Genomic DNA, 26335 nt, shown 5'->3' with positions numbered 1-26335 from the left:
ACCAAGTCGAAACGCCAAGACAGCTGCTACTCGCTGGGCACTAAGTCGAAACGAGAGAGTTACTCACTAAAACTTGAGATGAAGACTTATTAAAAATGAACGAGAGAGTTACTTATTAAAACTACCTAAGTTGAAACTTTTTCTTTTTATCCCTAAAAGAGCCTGCTGGAGGATTGCTTTGCTTTCTAACATCTCTTTCTGTTATCAAAATGCTCTTTAGCACTAGGCGTCTAGTAAGCGATAGCTATTGCTTACCTAGACAAAGGCCGAAGCACTACAGACACACTTCAAGCACAAACTCGTATTTGTAAATAAATCTAGTTAGAACGGCCTCGGCCAAAGTCTTACATAGCCTCGAGCTCACTAGACTCTAATGGAACAATAATATAAGTTTAGTGTTAATTCATTTTCAATAACCTTATCGTAGGTGCAGCAGTATAAGTATCAAAGGGAGGCAAAATATAATGGCGTCGTGCACTACCAGTGTGCTAGTCGCATAGATAATCGATCCTCTCCTATGAATCTATGGTATCGCAACTTGTGGATACCTATGTACATGAACATGGAGTAATCACTCTGGACCTGACTCATGGTCTGCATGTTCTCAGCATATCTCACAACCAAGCTCATTCCTTAATCCTAATGTACTGCGTCCTCTCAACTCACTACAGCCCCATATCCGTCTTACCTACCAAACTGAGGAGGACTCAATTTTTCAGCCCGGAAGTTCGTAGTTACAGACGTGCCACAAATGCGAGGTTTCGCGACCCCCAGATCGATTTCATCAAAACTGTGAAACCACGTCGTCAGCAAAACATGCGATACAAGACCAAAACAACACATAGAAAGAAACACTTACTAGAAGACGGAAAACGAGCCTGCCTTACCCGCAGCATTTGCAGCCTCTCCTCCATTCAACTCCTCCCATCCGAGCAGCTTCAAATTGTCGTAGCCCTGCACGAAGCTAACTTGTGACAGAGACTGGCGGTCCCCCAGCAACGGCTCAATGTATCGCCCTGTCCGCGAGTTGATGGCAAAGCGATAGTTTGCTCCGACGTTAAAACTACGCTGCAGGCCGAGCATCGAGTTCATGACGCGGATTTCTTCTTCATCCTCGACGATTTGCCCAAGAAAGGTTTTGACTCTTAGTACATCTGCATGTACTAATAGCGAGCGAGAGTTAGTTTTGTGTCCACTCCACATACAGTGTTTTTTTTCTCTTTCTTCACAGCGGGTCACTAGAGCTCACTTCTGACTTCGTAGACGCCACCCGTCTTTCCGCTCAGGAGTCCCTTCCCACTGGTTTTCAGCATTTTGAGTGCCTCGGGCGTGAGTTCGGTGCTGCGCAAGCAGAAGCCCGTTGTCGGGGGTATTTGCGCCATGGCGGAGGCGAGCTTGTCGTCAGCGAAGATGCCAGCCCAGCTGCCGATGGAAATGACTTCTGATTCCGTCATGCCTTACAGCTCCTGGGCTTTTTTTTCAGACGTCGCGGACGCGTTACGTGTGGCGCGCATCGAAGAAGGCCTTGGTGACGATATCGGTGTCAAGTGGGTTAGTCTTGTAGTTGACGTGGTAGCTCTCGAAGGCGGATCGCATCGAGGTGAGTGTCGTCCTTTCTTTCAAGGTGAAGCCCGCGGCCTCAGTAAGAGTGTCCATGGTTTTTGAAGCGACAGTAATGGAATGCTGCGTAGAAAAATAATTGCAGGAAAGAGAACACATGTAAGACGACCCATTGTTGCATGTGTTCTACCTCAGCACTGCAATATCTCCCTAGGCTTATTTCCGCAAGTGAGACAGTAAAAAAATCGAGCGAGTGTTGGAACCAAGCCTTTGAAAAAGATAGCTTTACTTTGCGGAAAACTGCGGGTTTAGAAGTACATGTAATGAAGATAGCGAATTTTGTAACAGATACCCCCAGCACCTATAAACAGTATACATGGACTCGGGCAAGTATAGTAGTCAGATATGTGTGTCATCTTGAAATTGAGTCATTTACGCCTGGGCAAGACCTCTTCCCAAGTCGCAGGCGTCACTTCCATGATTTGTATCGTTGTTCTAGGTTGTCGAGGCACCGCCACAGTGTCGGGTTTGCTGGATACAGACGGCAATGGTTGGTAGGCGATTGATTGTAGCTTGTGGACATGCAGGTTCTCAGCTGCAACGGTAATTATTCAATAATGGTCGTGATAAAGTTTGAGATGAACGATGGTGACGAAATGCCAAACTAAAATATGGGTTCCAGAATGTATTTTGGGGTCCCGTCGACTGGTGTAGCCAAGGAACGTTGACAAGGGTGTGATGCTAGTTTACAAGGCACTTGGATTATACCTGGTAAGCGTGGATGTTTCTCAACTAGGCTTCCGTCAGCTTGTTACCTGCACAAACTGAAAGATTTCGGACTGAGGAGTGGGTGAGATTCCAATCGCATCGAGTTCGCCCAACTATGATATTGATGGGGGCGCACTTGTATTGGTGTTCCTGTAAGTGTGCTGGAGCAGGATGTGTAAACTTAAGGTATTGCTTAATTGATTAGTTTTCCCCTACTCAAAGAACAATTAACGAGTTGATTGATTGTATCTTACTCAGCTCCACTGCGGGGAAACCGCACTGATGTCCGGTTGGCTGGCTTAGAGTCTGTCAGATTACGCGTTTCCAAAGTGTAGCTGTAAATAGTATTATCTTTATGTATTCTCCGATGTTGAATGTCCTAAGCAGCACACCATAATTAAAGATACATGTTCGAATGTGAAATGATCTTACCACCTGTATATAGTAACATATCATTATAAGTAAGAGAGTACCTATGTTATTGTTGTCATTATTGTATTCTAAAGTCATATTTGAACCCAAGGGCTATATAAGACGTGCAGGGCTAAGGCCCACAAATATCTATGTAAAACCTTCCATTCTAGGAGTGCAAGAGGGGGCTATCTAAATACAAGTGAGACTCGTGGTTTATCACAAAGAGGAGAGGAGGAAAAAGAAATGTAGGAGAGGTAAGAGAGATTCGGGTAAAAAGGGGAGGTAGGGAAGGACGCCTAGTATAGGTGTTTGCTCCTGATTTTAGTATGCTTTATACTTGGCCTGAGTGTTAAACTTATTGTCTTGAACAAAAGACAGTAGTAGCCTCTATGCCTTTTTCCGTGTTGAGAAGAGAGGGTAGTAACAGAGGTTCCTCGCAAGAATTCTGTAGTTTGATTCTAGCATCTATATATAGTGAGAGCCTAAAGAGGATATATGTAGTGCTTTATATCAACACTAGATATAAGCAACTATGAGTGCAGTTAACTTAGCTTGCTTTGTAAGCTCAGCCTCGGCACAGACATTACCAGCCCTGGCGCCGGCGCTCATTGGCTGACTTAGCAATATAGGCGCCACAACCAACGTTCCTTCTCTAAGGCCCGCCTTCTTCTCACCACCTTCGATTTTCTCCAACTATCTCGCCTCCATCTGCACACGTGGCCTTTCACCAAACTGACTAGTGTACGCAGAGCGGATGCACCCGCTTTGTCATTCCCGCCTCACCCAGCTCAACCGTCATAGTATTTCTCCTCCGGTGCACAGCTCGCCATGGCAGCGTATATCAACCTTAGCTTCCAGGGTATGTTACCATTATAAAACAGTCATAAAAGGCCTGAACTTCTCACGAAATGCTAGGGACTGTCTATTTTGCTGCACATCGTTCTGCCGAAGTTGGCGCTATGCTGCAATTGTATTCAAACAGGCTTGTAGGCGTAGCAAGGGGTGTGTAGTTGCACCATCGCCTGGAATGAACGAACAAAAGTGCTCATAGAGGTAGAATCCACCTTTGATGTTTTGTACGCGCAGGTCGCCCGAGATTGGCATCAGCAAGACGACCTTGTTACACCCTTTAACGACCGTCGATGGACGCACGTTAGAGCGGTCTGGACCTTTGACCTTGATAGCGATTTTCTGCGATTGAACCAGAAAGATCGCGACTTTTGCGTTCCTCTCAACCTTGTTCGCCAGCGTGCTATGACCATTTCTGACTTCGAGCCTTACACACTACCGCCGACTCTCGCCAAACACGCCTTACAATCTGTGTACTCAGCGCCGTGCTGGAAAATGAGACGCAATATCGACCTGCGGCAGCTACAGCGACGCAAGGCTTTCGTCTCCAGGATACTCGCCGATTTTGCGTTCCAGTGGAGGCACGTCCTCTGTGGTCGTTACAATAACTCTACGTTTCGAAGACTTGCCAATGCTATCGTCAGGATTGTTACCCTGGACTTTACCGTACAAGAAGCAACGCTCTCACGCCAGGGCAAAGGTGGCTTCCTGGTCTGGATAGACAACCTCCCAGAGTGGGATTTTGCAAGTGGACACATTGTGAGAGTCGGTGGGACGTCCATCGTCATATGCCAGCATGCCCCGCACGCGGTCACGCTGGTCCGAAAGGATTTCGGGAAGCAGATCATGTCCAACCCTGGCTCGAAAGAACAAACTTCCACGTATCTCATACTCTCGGTGCGGGAGCTTATTCTGTATCGAATAAACAGCGAGTTTGAAAAATATACAGAACCCAAACGTCTATTTGATGGGACGAATCCTCCGTCTGACGAAGCTATCGAGCTCCTTCTCCAGGCCACACACACCAGTGCCCCCACAACTCCTCTTCACAAGCTCCCTATTGAGTTACAAGATGCAATCCTTGACAAGGTATCAGCAGGGCCCATCGAGAGCGCCAGAGTTGGCTGCTTACTTGACGCTGGGACAAATTTTACATGGCGGTGCGGCAACCGAGATATCCAAAGAGAAGAGGGCCGCCGGTCTAGAACACCGTGGAGTCATGTGGAGTCGTATATTCTGTTCGGTGGCTGTCCTAGTGGCATAGCACATAAGTAAACTTATTCGAAAGCCTATTATGAGACATCAATCCGATCTATCAGTCTGTCGCGCTGTAGGAAGCTTGTTAATTGCAATGATTTTGGATGGATTGTGAGTCGTACGACCTATAATCAGTTGAAAGAACGATAGGAAAACTGGAATATCTCCGTCTGATGGCCATCTGAAGCAACCAGAATAGCGAGAACAGCTAGAAACACCAGAACGACGAGAGTAACCTAACAGCTCAGACTGCATCTCATTTCAGCACTACAACGATGGTAGAGTTGTACATGTGATGTATTCGCATTACCAAATACTCCACTAGAACCATGTAGAAAAGACACTATCATTTTATTCTACCAAGTATAGGAAATGTTTCATCTGTAATCTAATAATAGGTCATACAATGAGTAATATAAGGAGCGCAATCACTAACTAAATAATCTGATGATTCCATCTGGATAGGTACTTGTTCATATAGAATAGTCCCCTAGGTTCACTAGTGACCCGTTTCTATTCCTCTCAATAAAGTGCCCCTATTATCATTGAAACCTTTTAGTTGGCGGTTGGTGGTTATGCTGGGGGACAAATTGGTGGATATTGCGTCCCTGGTGGAAACGCATTAGAGCAGTGACCGTGGTAACATATCGTCCAACAATGATCATCGCAGTTGAGAGCCCCAATGCAGGTGCAGAACTCGTTGTCGCACCCTTTCGCTCGTTTCTAGGTAGAATTAGACGAGTCCACTGTAGAATATAGGAGCTTAGCAACCAAAAACTGACCTCAAGTGACTTTTCACTATGATCAACAGGGATAGCGGATGCTATCGAAGTGAGCACGACTAGCATTATTGTCAAACGCATTTCGGGAATTCTTGATGTTGTATAGGAGAGAGTGGAAGTATTTATAGGTAATCTGGTCAGAGTCTATTGTCTAATATAAAAATCTACCTGCAGCGAATATTTGTATTTTTAGGTGTCGGTTCTCTACTATCACGTTATAGATCTTGTAAAATTAATTCAGGCTCTATTGTCAAGCTACACCTACGCCTACGCAACGGTACAAGGGAAAGTATCATATCTCGTGATCGAACGGGCCTTTGGCCTGCCCTGGGTCTTCGTTTTATTTTCTATTTTAATCTTCATGCATAGCGTATAAATTGGTAAGAAATAAGCTTTCGAGCTTAAAATGGGTTTACAAGTCTTGATTGATTTAAAGTCATGAAACAGGCCCGAGTATTACAATACGTAATCATGTATAGGAAAAAGATCAATAGGGCAAATACAGTAATTACAGCCATTTTAGGCCCAATTAACAGTATCAGGGCGTCCCGAGTAAAGGGTTCGCTATTGTTATACATCGTTCCAAATTGTCAGCATCGTACAATGTCGGCATATCTCATGCCAGCATCTAGCTACCTTACTATATTCTTAGCAGTGGGTCTCTTGCAGAAAGGTTGATCACAGGCTGCATCGAAACACCTAGAATTGCCGGCATGAAAAACTTTCAATCGGACCTACCAGCATATACGGTACGAGAAATCGAGGACGAATGAAGGTGACTGCTGACGGCTACACGAAGTTAAACCGTACGAGGACTTCGGCAGAAACCCAGCCCTGATTAAACTTCAAGGATAGGATGTGGCAGGTAGGCAAAAGGTATATTAAGGCAGTGAATGTCTCTGGCTGTAGACTATACCTTATTCCTGCTCTTTTTATCACTGAGATCACATTCATAATCATATTGCCTTGCAATACTTCAATCATGGTTTCATTCAAATCGCTTTTGTTGATGGCCTTTTGCAGTGCTGCAGCATACGCGGCTCCATCCGCGCCAGTCAACGCTGTTGAGTATGCATACAACCACCACGCATCTTGGGTAACGCTAACAACTTCAAAGCGTCTCCATGCCTGCTGCAAGGGGCGCGGAAGCTTTTGATCCATCTCTGGCTGAAACAAAGAGGTACTTCCGTCTAAATTATATTCCGACAGCATAATTCCTGACGCTGGTAGATCTTCGTCTCTAGCCAATAGCGAGGTATCCGATTTGGTGGTCTGAGATCGTGTTGTTGGCGGAAATTTCGACATTGAATGGATCGCCTTGATTGATGGCGCCAAGGATTTTATTATCAAGGCGTTTGTAAGCTACGTCGAGGGCCAGGTCTATGTCACTGCCGGGCAAGGTGTATACGCTTCACCCTTTAGCAGCACAGGAAATGGGCGAGTTGTCTTCCGCGTCTCGTATCTTTCGGGGGATGGTGTGTGGACAGCGGTTGCTCGTATTCTCTTCGATACAGTTAAAGGCGCAGTTGTCAGCGCCATTGACGAAGGGGTAGAGCAGAATGGTGTGGAGGTCCGCAGCAACCTTAATGCTCACTTTAAGAACACCTCCTAGTGGATTCTATGTAGACATTCTAGGGTCGTCTCCTGAAGATGCTGTTTGGTCTTCGTGATTCTTAGATTCCGATACCTAGTAAGGTGCCATGTGATTAGATCAGCTGGAGGGTCTAAAGGAAGGCAAGTTTGGGCAGTATAGAGTCATCTTTCGTTCCAAGGAGAGCTTATTATCGAATATGCCCAAACTGTATTTGATTAGGAACTATAGCATGATGCAACATTGCGATACTGTTGGTTGCTGACTAATCGACTCCATTTGTATCTCCCAGCTCTTCGATACCCTGATACCTCTTAAAGTATTCCGATGCATGTGACTGAACTGGTATAGAAATATCCACGAGATTATGTCCTCTGCTACAGTTAGTGGCAAAAGGTTTCCCCTCGCAAGCCATTTTGCACTAAAATAGGTCTACTCTACAATAATATATTTCTATACCTTTATTTCCAAAATCTCGAAAATCTTAACATATTATACTATTGAATCTTTCAAATGAGCATATTACGTGAAAAAAACAAGAGGTCTTTGTTTGAAGTTACGAATTTTCAGGTCTCTTAGATGATAATTATAAACCTACTGAGTTTTTAGTAAGAAATTATAAATTTCAGTAGGGCTAAAAAGTTGATACAGGAAACCTTTTTCCTAGTACTCTATCACTACCTGAAGCGTTTTTTTTTCTCCACAGATGCGTAAAAAAAAACTTTCAAGAGAAAGAGACATGAATCAAGACTTTCCATGAATATCTTTCGTCTACGGAAGACACCTTGTTACAATAGCGGGAAATTGGAAGAATTTAGTTGCAGATACATCACCGCCAGTAGGTAGCCAAGTGTTACATGCATCTTTCAACGCCGCATCTCGACTTTCCTTGCGAAAATATTTGAGCTGCGCAGCGGCGGCGGCGGCGGCACACTTGTTGCAAGCAGTCAATCCAGTATTTCAACCGGGAGAGACGCAGACATGATGTCCTCCAGAATGCTCTCTCTCCATTCTTCCAGGGCCAATTGGACGTAAGTAGGTAAGTAGCAAAGTAAATCCGCCGTCGAGATTTTCCCAAGTGGAGAAAAGTCTTCCACATGTGCATGATGGGACTCGATACTGTAATTGCACTTGGATTTGTGATAGTAAGCAGCCGTGTTCATCGCCATTTTTTTTTCACTTTACGCCACCTCCGAGTAAGGAAAAGAGCCCTTCTTTCAACACGTGGGATGTGAATCGAGGTCAAGAGTTAGCAGGGAAATTCAAACGATGAAGCCGCAAAAGGGTGCTTGGTGAGTGGCAACTGTTAGACGTCGACTGGGCCCGATTCTGCTTTTGAGTGAAACAGAGACATGCTTGAACGGGGTTGCAATCACATCTTGGGGCATTCCGCGCGGGGCCGCAGAGAGTCTCATGAGCGTCTTGTTTCTCATGAGCGTCACGCGATGATGCTTTTTGGCGAATATATGCATTTCTCAGGAAAACAAGTCGAGGAAAAAGGTTGGATGCAGCATCGTAAGGCGCTAGTGGTGGTGGTGAGGTTAGACAGTGAAAGAGCAGGCGTCGAGCGCGTGAACGGGCCGAAGATTTTAATAGGAGGATAATTTTCATTCCAACTATCAATTCGCTACACTAAGAATAATCGCAATACTAGCTATTTTGTTTTTCGAGGTGCTGTACAGCCTCATCTTTGTGGTAGTTCTGGTGGGGCGCAGCGGGGCATTCGACCGTCCGGCACGGTACCATGCGGCCTTCATTGTTACCTAGCTTGTAACACTGCTTCTTCAATTTTTCACCAACCGCGGCCAAACGACAAGCGGCATGCGGGCAACCATGTCAAAGTAAGCTACGAGCATTGGGTCGAGTCCCAATTCCGCTGCGCGCTTGACCCACGCCTCCAGCGGGAGCACCTGGGCATCTCCCCCCGTTTCCGCATCGACATAGGCCTTGATATTGGAAAAGGAGATGTCTGTTTCACCGTGGTCGTGAAGGTAGCGCAGTGGAGACTCGCCGGAGCCGTTGTACGAGGGTGTGTGAATGGCGCGCATGACGCTCGTCACCACATCGTCCAGCCATGTCAGATTCATGGAGCCACGGAGGTTCGACGAGAGAGGCACGGCGTTGGCGAGCTTGCAGTATTGGAGGAGATTGCCTACTACTTCGAGGGCGGCGTTGCTGGACGGCGAAGGTGAAGTGTCTGAGTTTGGCTCCGTGGAGCGCACCCGGCGTTGCACGCTGGTAAGTCTGTGAATACTTATGGGCCATGTCCGGTTGTTTTGTTCGTGCAACCTCTCCAGATATCGCTCGCTCGCCCACTTGCTCGCGCTGTACCCATCAAAGGCGTCCGGAGGGGGTGGGTATTGCGCTGCAGACTCTTCGCCAAACTCATCCAACCCAGAGTACTGCAATATGCTCGCGGTGGAAATGTACGAGATTGGTATCTTCTTCTTGGCTAGCAGGCACATGGAGACGATTTCTTGCGTCGAAATTGTGTTTGTCGCTCGCAATGACTGATATGTTTTGAAGTGAGAAGTGTCAGCTCCGTTGTGAATGATGCAATCTGCCTCTTGGAAAATTGCCTTGGCTTCGGCATCGTCCAGGCCAACCAATGGAAGACTAAGCTCTCCCTCGTGCAAGATGACTTTGCTATGTTTGAAGAGCGGGAGCGATGCTATGCGCGCACTCACATTGCGTACTGCGATGCAATGAATCTTGTCAACGTTTGAGTCCTCAATCAAGGCTTGAAGGAGCCCCTGACCAACTAAACCAGTTGCTCCAGTCAACACCACCACTTTCGGCGGCGAAACGATAGGAGAAGTCGCGTCAGTCAGCGCCGATACGGTTGGTTCCGATATCGCCGTTTCTGCGTCCCAATCGAATTGTTCCACGTTCGACTCCCTTCCCTTTTCAATACGCTTTGCCATGCTACCCAAGGTACTAGCCTCAAACATTTGCGCGAATGGTATTTCAAGGCCGAAGTGTTGTTGAATCCGTGATTGTAGGCGTAAAAGCAGCATAGATGTGCCGCCAGCATGGAAGAAATCGGCGTGGGCATGAATTCGGTGCAGCTTAGTGACATCCTTGGATATGACATCTTGCCACAATTCCTTCAGCCGGAACTCAGTTTCAGTCAAATCTGTCGAATCGACATCGTCGTGAAATTGAGGTAAATCCGGGAGCGGCAATGATGCAACCGCTCTGCGATCCAACTTCCCTGAGCTCATCATGGGCAATTCTTCAACAGCTACTGTGACGGCTGGCCACATGTACTGCGGCAATTCGAGATTTGACGACAACTGGTTCAGAACCCGCTGCTCATCAGCCTCAGACGGGCGATGCTGGGGGTAGAATTTGACATGGGCAACCAAAAATTCGGGGCTCGAGGGCGATGTGCGGACAACAGAGACCACGGCATCGCTCAGCATACCATTGGACTCCTTGAGCATGACGTTTTCCACCTCCTGGAGATCGATACGAAGCCCCCGAAGCTTGTGCTGGGTATCGCCAGACCTACGGCCTTCAATGAGCAAACCGCCGTCCTGGCGCCACCGACCGTTGTCTCCAGTGCGGTGCATCGTAGTCCATCCAAGAGATTTGAATGAAGGCGAGGCATGGGGGTCCGAGACGAACTTCTCAGCAGTCATCTGTTCATTGGCTAGATAGCCAGCAGCCACGCCTGCTCCGCCCACGTATATCTCGCCTTGAACGCCAGCCGGAACTGGTCGGAGCTGTTCGTCTAGAACATAGACTGAATAATTGGAGAACGGTCCACCAACAGCAGGAGTCTTCTCGGCGCTCCCATAGAATAGTTCCATGGCCGTTGTGATGAAAGTAATCTCAGTTGGGCCGTACATGTGGAAGAACCGCGGTGGTGGCTGAGGGCCTAGAGTGGCTTGCAGCTCAAGTACAATGTTTGTACCCGGTTCGCCACCGCACATTGCCGTTCTCCAGTGCGTGGCACGACTGAGACTCTGGCTGCTTCCATACTGAAGCCAGTTGGTGTATTCAGATGGCACGCCGCAAGTGACGGTGACACTCTCGGAAGCAATGATGTCGGCGATGGCGCGAGCATCTACCCGCATCTCACGGGGCACAATGCACACTGTGCCGCCATAACAGAGAGCGAAGAAAGCCTGAAGATACGCCATGTCAAAACCGGAAGAGCTTTGTTGGAGAACCACGTCTCTCTCTCCAAATCTGAACAAGGGAGGAACGAATTCGGCCCAATTTCTGAAACCGATGTGCTTCAGAACGATGCCTTTGGGAACACCAGTAGAACCACTGGTATATAGAACCATAGCTGGATCCTCTGCGCTTGGCAACATGAGCGGTCCAGCCGTAGGATAATCATCGGTGACGTGCTCAACGTTGATGATCTTGCAGACACTATTAGTCTCAAGCAGCTGGACGGCTTGGTCCTCCACCTTTGAGTCGACGAGGATGAAGGCGACTTTGCTGTCTTCTGCCATATCTTTCAGGCGTTTGACCAGTGTACCGGCGTCAAACGGCACGCAGACCGCTCTGGCGCCAAGGACACCAAGGACAGAGCAGAGCCAGTCGGGTGTAGGCTCTTGATATACCGCAACCTTGGAGCCTGCAGTGCATCCCATAGCGCAAAGAGCCGCACAAATGGACTGAGACTTATTCAGCATCTCTTTGTACGTCATTGACTTGCCCCCGAATGGCATCTTGAGCGCCACCTCATTCGGCATCGAGTTTGCCATGTCCTGGATGCGGCCAACGATCGATTCATACGGCCATTGGGAACGAACAGCATCTCCTGAAAGGGCAATGTTAGCGATGAAACGACCCCCGAGGCCCGGGGGATCAGGAAGCGAACAAACATACCTCTCCCAAATTGAAGAGCCTTCTCAATCTTCCCTGCGTCAAAGATATCTGGATCGACAAAGGCGCTGTTAGGAGTGTCGATAAACGCATGAATCATCTTTTTGAGGCTTTCAAGCAACGTCTCAACGTTTTCCTTGCTGTATATATCTCCACGGGCGATCAGCATGAGGTGGCATGTATTCGTTCCGGAGTCATCTATGATATCAAAAGAAAGATCGTAAGGGAGTTCGGAAGCCTGGAATGACAGCAATTCCAGTTCGCATTCTCCCCAAGACTCTCTTTTGCGCATTCCCTGGCGATAGTCGAAGAAGGTCTGGAAAATTGGCGATTGCGTCGCAGAACGAGATACGCGGAGCCTGTTTTTTTCTTTGGTCAGGAATATTCTAATAGGACCGATGATGCAGATTGATGGGTGGGTATGAATTCGTATAAAGGAAAGGAGAAGGTGACTTACTCGTTCAACAAAAGCTGAAATGGGACATCTGAATGGGCCAAGGCGGAATCAGCCTTGGATTTGGTCTCTTGAAGCTCGGCTTCAAACTTCTGCGACGCACTATTAGGGAAGCGTAAAGGTAGGAGGTTGATGTATGGGCCAAGGCCCTCCATAGCACCTTCATGAGACCTGTTCGCATCAGCTATACCAATGCATACTTCTTCTGCATCTGCATATCGCGACAACAATGCACGGAACGCGGTCAAGAAGAAGTGAAACGGTCTGATCCTGCAGCGCCGACAGATTTCCCAAATACGTGATTTCGTTGCAGAATCAACAGTCAGGTCGACTCGCTGGTTCTGGTATTTGGTGTATACTGGATGCGTCGTGGCTGCAGAGATGCGCAGAACTGGTAGTGGTGGTGGGCATGGGGCAAGCTGCTCCTTCCAAAACCGCAGGCTCTTCTCAAGCCTACCGTCCTCGACAGCCTTGCGTTGGGCTTGTGCAAATGTAGAGTATTGGTAGATATCAGTGCTCTCAGCGATTGACATATCGTTTTCGTACAGACGCAACAAATCTTGCATGAGGATCGATCCAGATATTCCGTCCAAGACCAAAGAATGCGTACCCTGAAGGAGGAAATAAACTTCTGGAGACAGCTCGAGGAGGATGATTCGTAGGCATTCTCCAAGCTCCACGTCGTAGGCATAGCTCTGCAGCTCCTCAAAAACAGACATGACTTGCTCCTCGCTGGAGATGCGCCTGTGTTCCAGGCGCAACCGGCTAGACTCCATGATGCCCTGTTGCGGCCGGTTATCGAATGCCTTGAAACAGGTGCGCAGCACTTCATGACGGTTGCCAAGTTGCATAACCGCCCTCTTCAAATCTGCGATGCGGAGAGGACCTGTCATGCGAAACAGACCAGTATGGTTCAGCCCAGCCATACCATTCAGGAACTTTAGAACGAACCAAAACATTGTTTGGCTGAATGAGAGCTCCGTCCATCTCTCAACCGCGATTTCCGTAGTCTTGGTGGTAGAGATTGCATGATCCAAGTCTTTGGAAGCCGACATAATGGATATGTCTGCATTGGAGCTAGCCGGGGAGCTGGAACGCTTGGTATCGGTCGAATTTGACGATGAATAATCAGAAACGACACTTTTGTCACTGCTCTCAATACTATTGATTGCCTCAGATTGCAAAGCAAAGGGACCATTGGGCTGTGCCGAGTCGTTGGAATTGGATGACGAAACATTTGGTATGAGAGTAGACGGTACACTATCCACAGCATGAGAAATGAGCTGGCGGATAGACAGACCGCTGAGAATTTTCATCACTGGTAAGTTGGCGTTGACGGTTTTCAGGAGCCAACTTCGGATCTCGACGGCAAGAAGAGAATCAAGTCCTATCCTATCCAAAGTAAGGTCCAGGAATTGGGAATCGCTCAGGTCGGCACCGCCTTGAACCTGGAACAAAGAACAGATGAAAGGTTTCATGGCATCTGTCATGATTTGTGCTACCTGTGCACTGTTTTTGGCAGCCGAGAGTTGAGACTTGACAGAAGCCTTTTCCGTAGAAGCTTTAGAGACATCCATGGCATCGTTGTTGGAAATGAAATGCGTCGCGGTTGGGTTGTCGAACCAATAGGGCAGCTTTTCTGGATTGGAGTTGACTTTATGCAGTCCCATGACGATTTCCGCATTTCCAGTTGACTCTGTACCTGTCCGTCCGGCAACGACTGCTTCGGCAAATACTTGATGGAAGTCCTGTTCTGCGGTGAGGGAGTAGCCTGATGTACGTGGGAAATTCGTCTTGGTCCTGTCGCTCTTTTCTGTTACATAGCCAACGCCTAATATCGGCGCAATGTGCATAACCGAGGCAGCGAGGCCACGCTTCCTGCGCTGCTCCATCAGACTGGTCATGAACATGTTGGCAGCGGCATAGTTTGACTGCCCAGGGTTTCCAGTCACAGCGACAATGGAGGAGAATGCCACGAAAAAGTCGAGATCGACGTCGAAGAACAGCTTGTCGAGGTTGGTGGTACCCTGGACTTTGGGGTGGCAGACCTTCTGCATTTCTTCCAGAGTCATATTCTCAAGTGTTGTATCCACCAACACCATGGCGGCAGAGACGATTCCCCCAATCGGCGGCATGGCAGAACAGATATCCTCATAGAGTGCACGGGTCTGCACTAGATCTGTGAGGTCGCTGAGATAAAAAAGGTAAATCAGCCAATCCAGCTCACAAAGAGGATTAGTACTGGGATTTGAACTTACTTGGAGTAAATCTTGACAATACCACCGAGCAAAGCAACCCTATCCCGCCATTCACGAGATATGTTAGGATTACGACTAGTCATGATGATGTATTTAGCACCTCGAGAGATCATCCACTCGCAAAGGGACAGACCCAGACTGCCAGTGAGTCCTGCAAGCCAGTATGTCTTGGAATCGGAAAAGAGGCTTTGGTCATCCACTGGCCGAAGCTTGACAGGAACACTCTTCACTCCCTCCCACTCTATAACAGTCTGATCATGTGTAAGATTCTGCTTTGGGTCGAGGCCGGGAGCTGCTTTCGATATGTTGTCGACACGAATGACGGTGCCCTCCACACTCAACTGAACTAAGTCTTTCAGGGCGTGCTGTACTGCTGTGCGCAATTGATTGTGGACGTCGTGGGTTGGGCCGGCCGTCTCGAGAGGTTCGATGCAGGCTTTGGTAGCATGTAGCTGAGTGAAGTATGTGACATTGCATTCTGACGGCAGATGCGGGATGATACGGGCGGCCATATCAGTCATGTCACTTGGCTGACTGCCATCACAGGCCAAGAAGAACGAAGCCTTCTTAGGCAGAATTTTGCAGACACTTCGTCCAGGGGCTTCAGAGTGGATCTTCAACCACCCAAGGAAATTGCATCGCCCTTTTTCCAATTTTGAAGATATGATGGTCACGCCGATATTTTTGATCGTAGCCTCTCTTTTCACCGCGTTTGCAAAAGCGAGATTCGGTTCCAACAGGACCACGTGGTCGCTGGAGGATAGATGGCTGACGGTGTCGCTCGCTAGAATGTTTAATTTAACAAGACGTAAGAATCTTGCCTTGGTGGCTGAGTCCTTTAAGAGAGTTTCTTCTCGACTGGATAAAGCCTGACACAAATCATGGGCCGGTCGGATTGAGGATGAGAGTTGATTCGACAATGTCACTTGTGTGTAACTCTCATCCCTTGTAAGGCTCATGTGCCCAAACCCAAGCCCTCTGATGCGGCAAGCGAGGAGGAGAGAGTGTGTTGGTTGTAGGATTTCCGAATCTGCTTCTTGTCCAGCTTCCTCAAGATAGTACTCGTTGTTCTGTATGCCGAGTCTGACTCTTTGGTCATGATTCTTATGGTGGTCTGCACTGTGATCGTCGATTACGACGCTCTTATAGATGGGACGGCGGGCGGAATTGTAGCGATCGTTCATTTCCTTGCTCGGAAGGATACGTGGAATCAGCAGCTGGCCGTCTTTGTCAATCACGTACTCGCGCTCGACTGTGGTGAGTAAGGGATTACTGCCGTTTTTACTGCTGCCTCGTCGAGTGACCCAAGTGGATTCAAGCTTGAATCGCAAGAGGAATTCTGCAATGGTTCTTGCTTTGATGGTACTGGCGTCCTCGAAATCTAAGAATTGGAATTCTAGCGTGGGAATCTCGAGAAGTGCGGCACGCACGAGGCCGACCGTCATGTTCGCAAAGGGATCTTGAGCGCGTCGCCCCTGAGTAACCCACAGTACAGATACAGCCTCATGGAGGATACGCTTCATTGCTTGAAGTTTAGCCTCAGTAAGCTGGCGGAACATTGGCTCGTCTAGGTCAGAGAGGGCAAGAATTGTTGCGCGAGACGAGACAGGTACGTTGTCCGCTGCAACATCGGCCAGCGTACGGATATGGGTCGATTTGCCAAAGAAGTCCTTCAAAAGAAGCTTCACCTCGTGGGCAATGTTCGGGGCTAGAGAGGAGGACTCGCCACCGATGATGATCAATTCATCCATGGGGGCTTCTTCATTTACAGTGTTGAGAGAGCTCAATGCTTGCGGAGAAAGGGATAGCGGGTTGCGCGTGAAGCTTACTCGAGGGTCTACAGCCTGTGACACAAAGACAGTATTGGGGGTTAAAAGAGCATCAACGATGGGTACTTGGGAGTCACAGCCGGAAAATCCAGTGTCACGCAGGAGTTTGTCCCAGTCAGCCAGAGCGAGGTTAGGTCCCAGAGGCCGACCGTCATTCTCTGCGCCCAACCACCAGCCTGGAAACGCGCCGAAAATTGTGCCAAGACGTGCGGTATCATTGTTGACTCCTTCGTTGACGACGAGAAAACCTCCGGGTTTGAGCAAACGCCTTGCATTCAAAAGAGATTGCTTCATGAGAGGCGTTGCGTGCAGCACCTGGGAGGCAATAATTAAATCGTACGAATGCTCAGTGAATCCCTGTTGCTGTGGGTTCTTGCTGATGTCTAGTACCTTGTACACCATGCGTGGGGACGACGAGAAGGAACTAAAGTATTCTTGTGCCCTAAGGAAGAAGCCTGCCGAGATGTCGGTAAAGGTGTACGACGAGAAACTGTCTCCCAGCATGTCGAGAACAACCTTGGTAGCACCGCCTGTCCCGGCCCCAACCTCGAGGATGTTCATATGGGGAAACCTGTAAGTGATTTGCTTGACGGTCCTTGCAAGATACTTTGTATGATGGGCCATGCCGAGTGCGACGGGATAGAAATCATTTAGGAGGTCGTCCTTCATGGTAAGCTCGATTGCCGTTGTCTTGCCAGTGACAATGTCATGCAAATTCTCGCCGATTCTTGTCAAGAGTTTGTAGTCGACGACATGTTCAAATGGCTTGGATGCCATGGCGATGGTCTCTCGTGTATCATTGAACCACTCGTGCTTCCAGAAGGGCAGTTGGCCATTGGCTATGCGGGACTCGATATGCTCTGCATAAGAAAACAGCCTGCTCAGAGGTTGTCCCTCATTTCGACATGGATGATCAGTGGGGATAGAGCGTCGGATCTGATTCAAGTAATAGAGAGATGCTCTCTCGAGAAAGTGAGCCAGCTCAAGTTCATGCGGATCAGGGATTGGGCTGAGGTCATAAGCAGCGCTGGCGGCATCCGGGTATGCACGGTCCCACGACATGACAGACATGATCTCCTTGTCATCTTGAGCAGTGGGTGGAGAGAAAGGAATGCAGTCGAGCCCTTCGACTTGGATAAGTGCATGCACGGGCTTTTCCGAGTCCAAAACAACCGAGGCGGAGTGGCCTTGTGGGGGATAGATGTCCACATCTCCCTTGAAAGACTTGGCCAATCTGTCTTGCAAGTAGGCATTGAATGGTAGCTGTTGGCCGCTCAGGGCGAGTTGCGTTTCAGAGATGCAGAGATTCACTGTGATGCAATCTATCGTCTTGGGAACATGCATGCTCCACAGACTCCCATCAAATGGGGCTGTCCTGGCAAAGAGGATAGCCTGGAAAGCAGCGTCGAGCATACCTGGATGCACCAAGAGAGTCGATTTGAGGTCCTTGGTGGGACCTGCTACCAAGCCAGTCACTGTACCTAATTTTCGCTGCAGCCCGGACAAAGCGCGAAACTGGCCGGTGTACTCGTACTCCAATTGAAGCAGCGACTCATACAATTCCTCGGCCTGAATGGGCAAAAGACTATCAGGGGTAGGGCCCCTGGCTGGGAGGGCATCCGACGCTGGCTCGCCGAGATTGATGGCGACACAGCCACTGACAAGTATACGTAGCGATGATTCGTTGTCTGACGTATGGCCTGTACCCGACGAAGCTGCAAAGTACCGGAAGTTTGCAGATAGCGTGTCCTTTTCTTGAGCAATGTCACTGAGAGAAAAGATTGCTTCCACGGTGGAGTCGTCGCTATCAAAAGTTAACGCTTTGTGGATGTCGATGTGCTGTATTTTGATAAGCTTGGCCGGCCCTAGCTCTGGCGACAAGGCGAGTAATTCCCTACAGGCTTCGATTGCAAGCGCCACGTAACCAGCAGCAGGAAAGACGGTCTGGTTCTGGAGCCGGTGTCCACTGAGCCACGGTATCTCAGCGGGGCTCAGAATCTGGCGCCATCTCAGCTCCTTTTCGGGAACGCTGTCGCTGGTCATGTGCCCAAGAAGTTCGTGGGGCTTTGACCTAGACATGGTGGCCTTGGTGTACCTTGACTCATGCCAATACTCGATATCATGATCCCACGAATATGTCGGGAGGCCGTGGACGAGTTGCGGAGCAGCAGTGTCGGGGCACATGAAGCGGTCCAGTGCATGCAGATTCAAGGGGAAGCGGCTCAGGTGTGTCCAAATGTACCCGATGCCTTCGGCTACTGACACGACATCGGGAGCGCCTCTCTTCAAGAGGCCAGTGTAAGGGATTTCGCGCCCCGCGGTAGCTCGGATGGTCTCGGCTGCTGGGGATTGGAGCGCTGGATGAGGCCCGACCTCGACATAGAGATGCTCGCTCGATGCCATGGAGGCGCACGTCTTCTGCAAGGCCTGCATGAAGAGGACGGGATTGACGGCGTTTTGCACCCAGTAGTCATGGCCCAGAGCATGCAGATCAACGTCTTGGATTTGGTTCCCAGAGACGCTCGAGATCCAGGTGCACGTGGGCGGGGATATCTTTATATCCAAGGCTCGCAGCGAGTCGCCGTAGGGCCCGGCGCAAGGGGCCATGTGGTGGGAATGGTAGGCCTTGTCCACCTTCAACAAGCGGGCGAACTTGTCTTCGTCCTCGAGGATGATGCGCAGCTCGTCAATGGCGTCGGCATCACCAGCAATGGTGAGGCTGGACGAGGCATTGTACGCGGCAATGGTGGCGCGGCCTTGGAAGACGGGCGAATCAAGCAGGTCCAGGGCGTCTTCGGGGGTGATGCCGGCAGCCAACATGGCGCCTTTGTGGCCGTGTGGGCTGCAGGCAAGACTGCTGTGCAGGCCACGATAGTAGGCAATGGCAATGGCATCATGGGCCGAGAGGACGTTGGCGGCATAGGCAGCGGCGATTTCGCCCGACGAGTGGCCCAGAACGGCAGCAAAGGTAATGCCGGCAGCGCGCAGCAAGTCGACGAGCACAATCTGCACCGCTGTACACAGCGGCTGAGACAGCTGGGCCTCTGCGATGCGCGACGAGGCAGCCGCCTGGAGCAGCTCGTCGCGCAACGACCACTGGGGGCGGTCGGCCGGCGGGAGGCGTGTGGCCAGGTGCGTCTCGAGGGAGGCGAACGTGGCGGCGGCAGCGGGCGAGTGTTGCAGCAGCTCAGCGCCCATACGCGGCCACTGGGCGCCCTGGCCCGTGAAGACGCCGACGATGCTGGCGGTGGTGGTGGTGGTGCTGCTGCTGCTGCTGCTTGCATCTCGCACGCCAATGGGGGCGCCAGACTGGAGCTTGTGGCGCAGCTTGGTGTGCAGGTCACGTGCATCAGCCGCGCCTACCGCGGTGGCGTACAGCAAGCGGCTCCTGCGCGCGTGCAGCGTGTAGGCGAGGCTGGGCAGGGACAGCGTGTGCTCGTTGGCCTCGACGTAGGCGGCAAACGCCGCGAGCTGGCGGGCCAGGGCGTGTTCCGAGGCGGCGGAGAAGACAAAGGGCGTGCAAGGAGGAGTGGCAGTGCACGGCGTGGCAGGGCGAGGCCGGCCGCCATCGTAGGCCTCGAGCAGCGCAAAGCAGTTTGTGCCGCCAAAGCCAAAGTTGTTGACGCCTGCTCGCCGCGGCTGGCCTGGCGCGGGGGCGGGCCATGGCTGGGGCTGGAGGGGCACGCGCAGGCGGGTGCTGAAGGGCTGGATGCGGGGGTTGAGGCGGGTGAAGAGCAGGTTGGGGGGCACCACGGCGTGTTGCAGCGCCAGGGACGCCTTGAGCAGGCCCGCAATGCCCGCCGTGCCCTCGGTGTGGCCGCACACGGTCTTGATGCTGCCGACCCATAGGCTCGCGTCGTCGATGTCGTCGTCGTTGTCGTCGTCGTGGGCGTCGTCGGCGCCAGCGGCAAAAAACGCCGTGTAGATGGCCTCGGCCTCGATGGGATCGCCGGCGGGGGTGCCGGTGCCGTGCGCCTCAAAGTACTGCGGGCGGTGGGCGGCACAGCGCGCGTCTAGCCCGGCCCGGCGGTACGTGTCGCGAATCAGGGCCGCCTGTGCTGCTGCGCTTGGCCTGCAAGCGTCCATGCCATCAGTCGAGTGTTACAGTATAGTACGTACGTACGTGTGCGACAAAAAAACCACGCCAGCAACTTACAGGGTGAGGCCACGCGTCTTGCCATCCTGGTTCACGCCAATCTCGCGCACCACACACTCGACATGGTCGCCATCGGCCAGGGCGTCGCTGAGCCGCTTCAGCACCACGGCCGCCACGCCCTCGCCGCGCGCATACCCGTTAGCGCGCGCATCCCACATGCGCCCGCGCCCGTCAGGTGACAGCATCTGCAGCTTGCTCTCGCTTATGTGTGTTATCGGGTCCACGATAAGGTTCGCTCCCGCCGCCACCGCCACCCGCGACTGCCCGCTGCGCAGCTGCTGCACCGCCTGGTGCACCGCCACCAGGCTCGAGCTGCACGCCGTGTCCAGCGTCATCGACGGGCCGTGCCAGTCGAAGAAATACGACAGCCGGTTCGACATGAGGCTGCGCGCCGTGCCCATGATGTGGTACTTGCCAATCGTCTCCGGGTCGCGCATCATCAGCTGCTCGTACTCACCCATCATCAGCCCGACATAGCACCCCGTGTCCGACCCCTGCAGCCCTTCCATCGTCTGCCCGCCCGCCTCGAGCGCTTCGTACGTCGTCTCCAGCAACAGCCGCAGCTGCGGATCCAGAACTTTTGCCTCGGCCGGGTTGATGCCGAAAAACCCTGCGTCAAACCGCCGCTCCACTGCCTCTTGCGACAGAAAGTACGACTTCATCCCCTCGACATTGCTGTGTCCGTGATACGCAGATTTCTCATGGTAGAACCCCTCAGCACCGAATCGAGACGCCGGCACCGATGTCGCCACATCCTTGGGCTTGCAAAGCAGCTCCCATAGCTGCGACGGCGTATTGCTATCACCTGCAAATCGGCAAGCGCTGCCAATGACTGCGATTGGCTCTCCCATAATGCACAATATATATATGTGTGTTTGAGTGTGTGTATTGATTCAAATTGGCTATGGCTGCCTCGTGCGGCCAGGGGAGAGGAACGAGAGTGAACAAAAGTGACTGACGCCTTTCCCTTGACTGGTGTCGTAAGTGCCGTCAATCAAGTCTGTAGCAGATACACTGCTTGAATCACTAGGATGAGGTGTCTAAAGTGCCGTCAATCAAGTCTATAGCAGATAGACTGCTGGAAGGAATATCATGACGAGTCGGACACCATGTTTATTTATACTTATAGTCCTGCTAGAGCCACCGCACCAATATGCCCACCACATGGGCCTTGATACAGACCCTAGAATATTCTGCTCCAAATCGGTCCGTCGTCGGGGGCTTCTCAAAAGGTACTGCAGCTGTCTAGACCATTTGGCCTTCAACTAACGTCTGCATCCTAGTCATACCCAACAGAAGCACTTCACCGAGTCTAGCTGGCGCGGACGTGTCAAGTATCCGGCATCATACCACAGACCGCTAAGCATCATGGGCCTAACGCATTTCTTGCTCACCGTGTTTGTTTCTTCGATAAGGACGGCATGCCCCAAAATTCAACCAGCAAGTACTGTATCCCGGGGTAAGTGTTGTGAAAAGTAGGGCTACCAGGAATATATTAAAGCTAGTACTATATAGGTATGAAGAGCTCTAATATGGTATAGCGCCGCCATTAGCTGCAATTACTGCCTCACACCTCCCTCTCATACTATTTAGTATAGACTAGAGGTACTTAGAAGTAATACTATCCCATGCCTCTATTACTATTTAGTGCACCTGCTAGTTACTATACTACCTACTACTAGGTAAGTCTAAGTAGTTTTCTTTAATATAATCCTTCATCTAATCCCACACTATCTTAATAAGATTTAAATCTAGTAACCAAGCTAGCTAACGTAGAACTAAAACCCCTCTTTGCGCAAGCTCACTTTTGGTTCTTTTAGCTCAATAGGATAGCCCGTTATTCTGCATAAAAACCATATTTAGGTGATCTTAAGCCTACCTCTCCACTATTAGTACAGCTCTAGTACAGTACTTTTTAGAGTTAATTTTGCCCTAATCCTTATTCTAAAAGAGAGATAGACCTTTCTTACTACCTATAAAGCTGCCCCAGAACATCCAGCCTTTCCTTCTCTAAGCTCTATTAACCGTACAGGTACTATTTATAGCTTCTAACGGTAGCTAAGTTACGTATAGCCTAGTATGGCTTCCACTAGTAACCTAGGTTTCATCTAACCATAGAACAGAATTCTACTATTCTATACTCTAATAAAGATGCTCCTTAGCCTAAAGCTTCCTTGCCCGCATACTTTGTACTGTAAATAGCTGTTTTTGGTAAGCTTACGTTCATATATATCTAGCGTTGCAAAGAGCGTAAGAGATAGCATACTCCTTAACGCCCTAATAGGAAAACTAGCAGGCAAGTTGTGCCTAGGTCATCTACCAATTACGTCGAGATAGCCTAATCAAGGTAATAAGTTCTACAACTTGCTCAAAACTTAGTGCTAGAGGTCTGCCGCTCCTCTTTTTTAGGGTAGTTAGCTACTAAAGTGCGTAGCAAACTTAGCGGTAGGTGACGTAGAGGTGCTTGGCGATCTACTAGCGAGAGAAGCCTGCGTTGTATAACGTTTTAATTATTAGCCTATTGTCTTAACTTAGTTCTGTTAGGCGCTAGAAGGTACTAGAGTTACTTATCTTTGCTAGGAGGATAGCTGGAGCTCCTAAATCTCAAATGAAAAAGCTATGCTAAAAGGGCAATTTTGGACCGGGATTTCGGGCCGATTAGCCCCACTTTTCACAACACTTATCCCGGGATACAGTAGTCACTGTTTGAGGGAAGCCTCTAGCTGCCTGGTCACCTGCAAGATCAAGTCTTGTCGTCGTGCACATTACGCTTCGTAAGCTATGGTAAGCATGCCGTATAAGCCCCAGTAAACAACTCATCACTACTGTAATATATCTGCTTGGTTGCTGCCATGATGGTGGGCGGATTTCATGGGACAACCATATATGTGGAAACCGAATATTTCCACAAGACTGGAATCTCACCCAGTTCTTGACTATAGTCCATACCATATCTAGTCTGACCCGAGTTGCTTACTATCCGCCTGCAAAAATTGCTCGTCCAGGTGAAATTCAAAGATACTAGATGCCAACTCCCCCTAGTATCGACGCAACGTGCACTTCAACCGAAACGGCACACTTGGTCTTTCGACCACAGCCAAGTTCCGGTCAATCAGAGGCGTCTCTGTCATCGGCTCGCCTGCTGCATTGCAGAGCGTAAAATCGAACTTGGCCATAAACATGACTGTCACCATCGCGTTCTCCAACTTGGCAAACTACACCCACATGTCAGTATATCATTTTGTCGATTCACAGTATGAGGCGCCTCACCCTTGTACCCACTACACCCACATGTCAGTCAGATTCGTCTCAAATGACTTGCAGAGAAGGAAAAGGAAAGTATCAAAACTTACAACAAGCATGTCGGCCATAGCCCCAGCCCACAAATCCCAGGGGTACCTTTTTGTCCTCCTCACGCCCTGCCATGTACCGCCCGGGGTCGAACTTCAGAGGCTCAGTGTAGATATCAGCATTCATGTGCACGTCGTCGATAGGATAAGCGACAAAACCACCCTTGGGAATCACTTCGCCCGTGCCTTCAAGCTTCAAGTCCCTGCCGCCGACATTCTTGCGGAATGCGGTGCCCACCGTCTGCAGGCGAATAGACTCTTGCAGGCACAAATTGATGAGTGGAAACTCAGCCTCCCACTCGTCCAGCGTCATCCGCCTCAGTGTCTCGATGGGATCTTGTGGCGAGCCGGTTGGATGCTTGGAAAGGGCCTTGTCGATTTGTCCGCGCACTTGGGCCTGCCATTGTGGATTCAGCGCCAGGTAGCACAGCACCCAAGCCGCGTTGATGCCCGAGTTGAGCAATGCCGCCAGAAGCGCCATGATGAGGAACTAGACGGCCCCATGAATATCAAAACCATCGTCTGTATAATCTCGGGGCTAGAGACGGAAGCGCAGCGCAGAGAGACTTACCGAGACAATTCTGAAGGTCGACTCGCCCTCGTCCATCAGTTGCTGCACAATGTCGTCCTCCTGCCGTCCCGTCTTCCTCCGATCTTCTATGATCCGACTCACCATGAGATAAAACTGTATCCCAGCGACTGAGCGCTTTATATGCTTGAAGGTTGGAAACCACGGGAAAAGTATGCGTACTGGGCTACTGCCTTTATCGATCGTCTCGATGAGTCGTAGCGACTTTTCCAGTAGATCAGGAGAGTCAGCTATCTCTCTCACCCCAATAGTGCGCATAGTCAGATGGTATACAATCCGGTTCATCTCGTCAAAGGGATCAAACATGCCCCCTCTAGCGCCGCAAATGGCCGAAATCCGATCCATTGCCGATGCCACATCGTCGATAAGAAACGGCAGACTTTTCTCAAATGTCGCCTTCTTCAGATGCTTTATCAGCTTCTTTGAGAACCACGCGTCAAACTTGACTCCGTTTTCGGTCACGTTAAAGTCAGGAGTGCCGGTGAGCAAGGCGGCATAACTGCAGCATATTTCCTCAGCAACGCAACAACACTCATCACCAATATCCATGGAAAGACGTACCCATCGGTCATGTTTAACTCTTTGGACTCGTAGAAGACCTTGCGACCTTGTAGCCCTGATACACCCACAACATTGTACCGTCCAATCGAAAAACTATAGTTCCCAGTCTTGCTGTTGGAAGCGCCATCGTTGCAAAAGTCTCTTCGCCGTGTAAAAAACCCCAAAGAACCGACAATGGGAAGGTTTTTCTTGAGTAGCTTGGGCGCAGCGTTGGGGAATCGTGGCCGCCACGAGGCTATCAGGCCCCAGAGAAGGAAGATGCCCACCGAGACCGCAAACACGGCAGAAGGCCAATTCTGGGTTGAAAAATCAAGAGGAAATAACATGTTTGCGCATGCAAAGTTTTGACAATCAAGCGGCTCAAGTGCAAAGAGGATTTCGCTCTGAGGTCCACAATCGCACGAGAACAGGTAAATACTACTATGTACGGAGGTGCCTCACAAAAGTTTTGTCCCACGCTAATCTCGGCGCTTCGGCATAACTCTTCTTGGCGCAACTCCCACCTTTGAGCTGAGTAGCTGTACGATTTGTCTGTATCTATCGTTACAATGTCTCCTAATACTGATCCTTACACCCGCACCTTAATTGTGGCGTTAAAGTCACCTTCTGTTGGCAAGTCTACATCACAGATCTCTGAACTTACTGGTGTTCATCCTCGTACGGTCAATCGTATCTATAGTAGAGCTATTGAGGCTGGTTTCGAGCCAAACGTTCTCCCTCTTAAGATCCTCCCAGAGCACGTACAAGACGCCCCTCGCTCTGGCCGACCTTCAAAGCAGACGGATAAGGTAAAGGAGCAGATAATCCAACAAGTACGACGTGATAGATACGGACGAGAGAAGAGCTGCGCTGACGTTGCTGGTGCTCTCAGTCTTCAAGGAGTCAATATATCACGCACTACAGTCTGGAGAGTATTAAGAGAAGCAGGATACAGAAAGACCAAGCCGACGAGGAAGCCTGGACTGACACAGGAGATGAGGAGTGCTCGTCTTAAGTGGGCGCTTGATCATAAGGACTGGACATTAGAAGACTGGAAGAATGTCATCTGGACAGACAAGACGTCTGTTGTACT

General features: G+C 50.1%; 5 protein-coding genes across 5 annotated transcripts; 1 reads left to right on the top strand and 4 right to left on the bottom strand.

Moving 5' to 3' along the window:
• Nucleotides 1-626: 626 nt before the first annotated feature.
• SETTUDRAFT_39575 (uncharacterized protein) lies at nt 627-1454 on the bottom strand (the record flags this gene model as incomplete). Its single annotated transcript, XM_008027723.1, has 4 exons — nt 627-639; nt 689-790; nt 860-1163; nt 1250-1454. The coding sequence occupies 4 exons, from the start codon at nt 1452-1454 to the stop codon at nt 627-629; spliced, it is 624 nt and encodes a 207-aa protein (XP_008025914.1).
• A 2116-nt stretch (nt 1455-3570) lies between these two features.
• On the top strand, nt 3571-4866 carry SETTUDRAFT_177321 (uncharacterized protein; the record flags this gene model as incomplete). The annotated part of the gene is made up of 3 exons (XM_008027854.1): nt 3571-3601; nt 3658-3744; nt 3800-4866. The coding sequence occupies 3 exons, from the start codon at nt 3571-3573 to the stop codon at nt 4864-4866; spliced, it is 1185 nt and encodes a 394-aa protein (XP_008026045.1).
• Nucleotides 4867-6419: 1553 nt separating this feature from the next.
• On the bottom strand, nt 6420-6935 carry SETTUDRAFT_39573 (uncharacterized protein; the record flags this gene model as incomplete). The annotated part of the gene is made up of 1 exon (XM_008027722.1): nt 6420-6935. The coding sequence occupies one exon, from the start codon at nt 6933-6935 to the stop codon at nt 6420-6422; it is 516 nt and encodes a 171-aa protein (XP_008025913.1).
• Nucleotides 6936-8929: 1994 nt separating this feature from the next.
• Nucleotides 8930-21614, bottom strand: SETTUDRAFT_47468 (uncharacterized protein; the record flags this gene model as incomplete). The annotated part of the gene is made up of 5 exons (XM_008027733.1): nt 8930-12001; nt 12070-12425; nt 12524-14710; nt 14779-20679; nt 20764-21614. The coding sequence occupies 5 exons, from the start codon at nt 21612-21614 to the stop codon at nt 9006-9008; spliced, it is 12291 nt and encodes a 4096-aa protein (XP_008025924.1). The 3' UTR covers nt 8930-9005.
• A 2491-nt stretch (nt 21615-24105) lies between these two features.
• Nucleotides 24106-25589, bottom strand: SETTUDRAFT_161316 (uncharacterized protein; the record flags this gene model as incomplete). Its single annotated transcript, XM_008027853.1, has 3 exons — nt 24106-24603; nt 24685-25201; nt 25264-25589. 3 exons carry the CDS (start codon nt 25587-25589, stop codon nt 24106-24108), a joined length of 1341 nt encoding a protein of 446 aa, XP_008026044.1.
• Nucleotides 25590-26335: the final 746 nt, after the last annotated feature.

The sequence above is a fragment of the Exserohilum turcica genome (genome assembly GCF_000359705.1).
Source record: "Exserohilum turcica Et28A unplaced genomic scaffold SETTUscaffold_20, whole genome shotgun sequence".
Taxonomy (NCBI): domain Eukaryota; kingdom Fungi; phylum Ascomycota; class Dothideomycetes; order Pleosporales; family Pleosporaceae; genus Exserohilum; species Exserohilum turcicum.
This window is presented reverse-complemented; position numbering and strand designations above follow the sequence as displayed.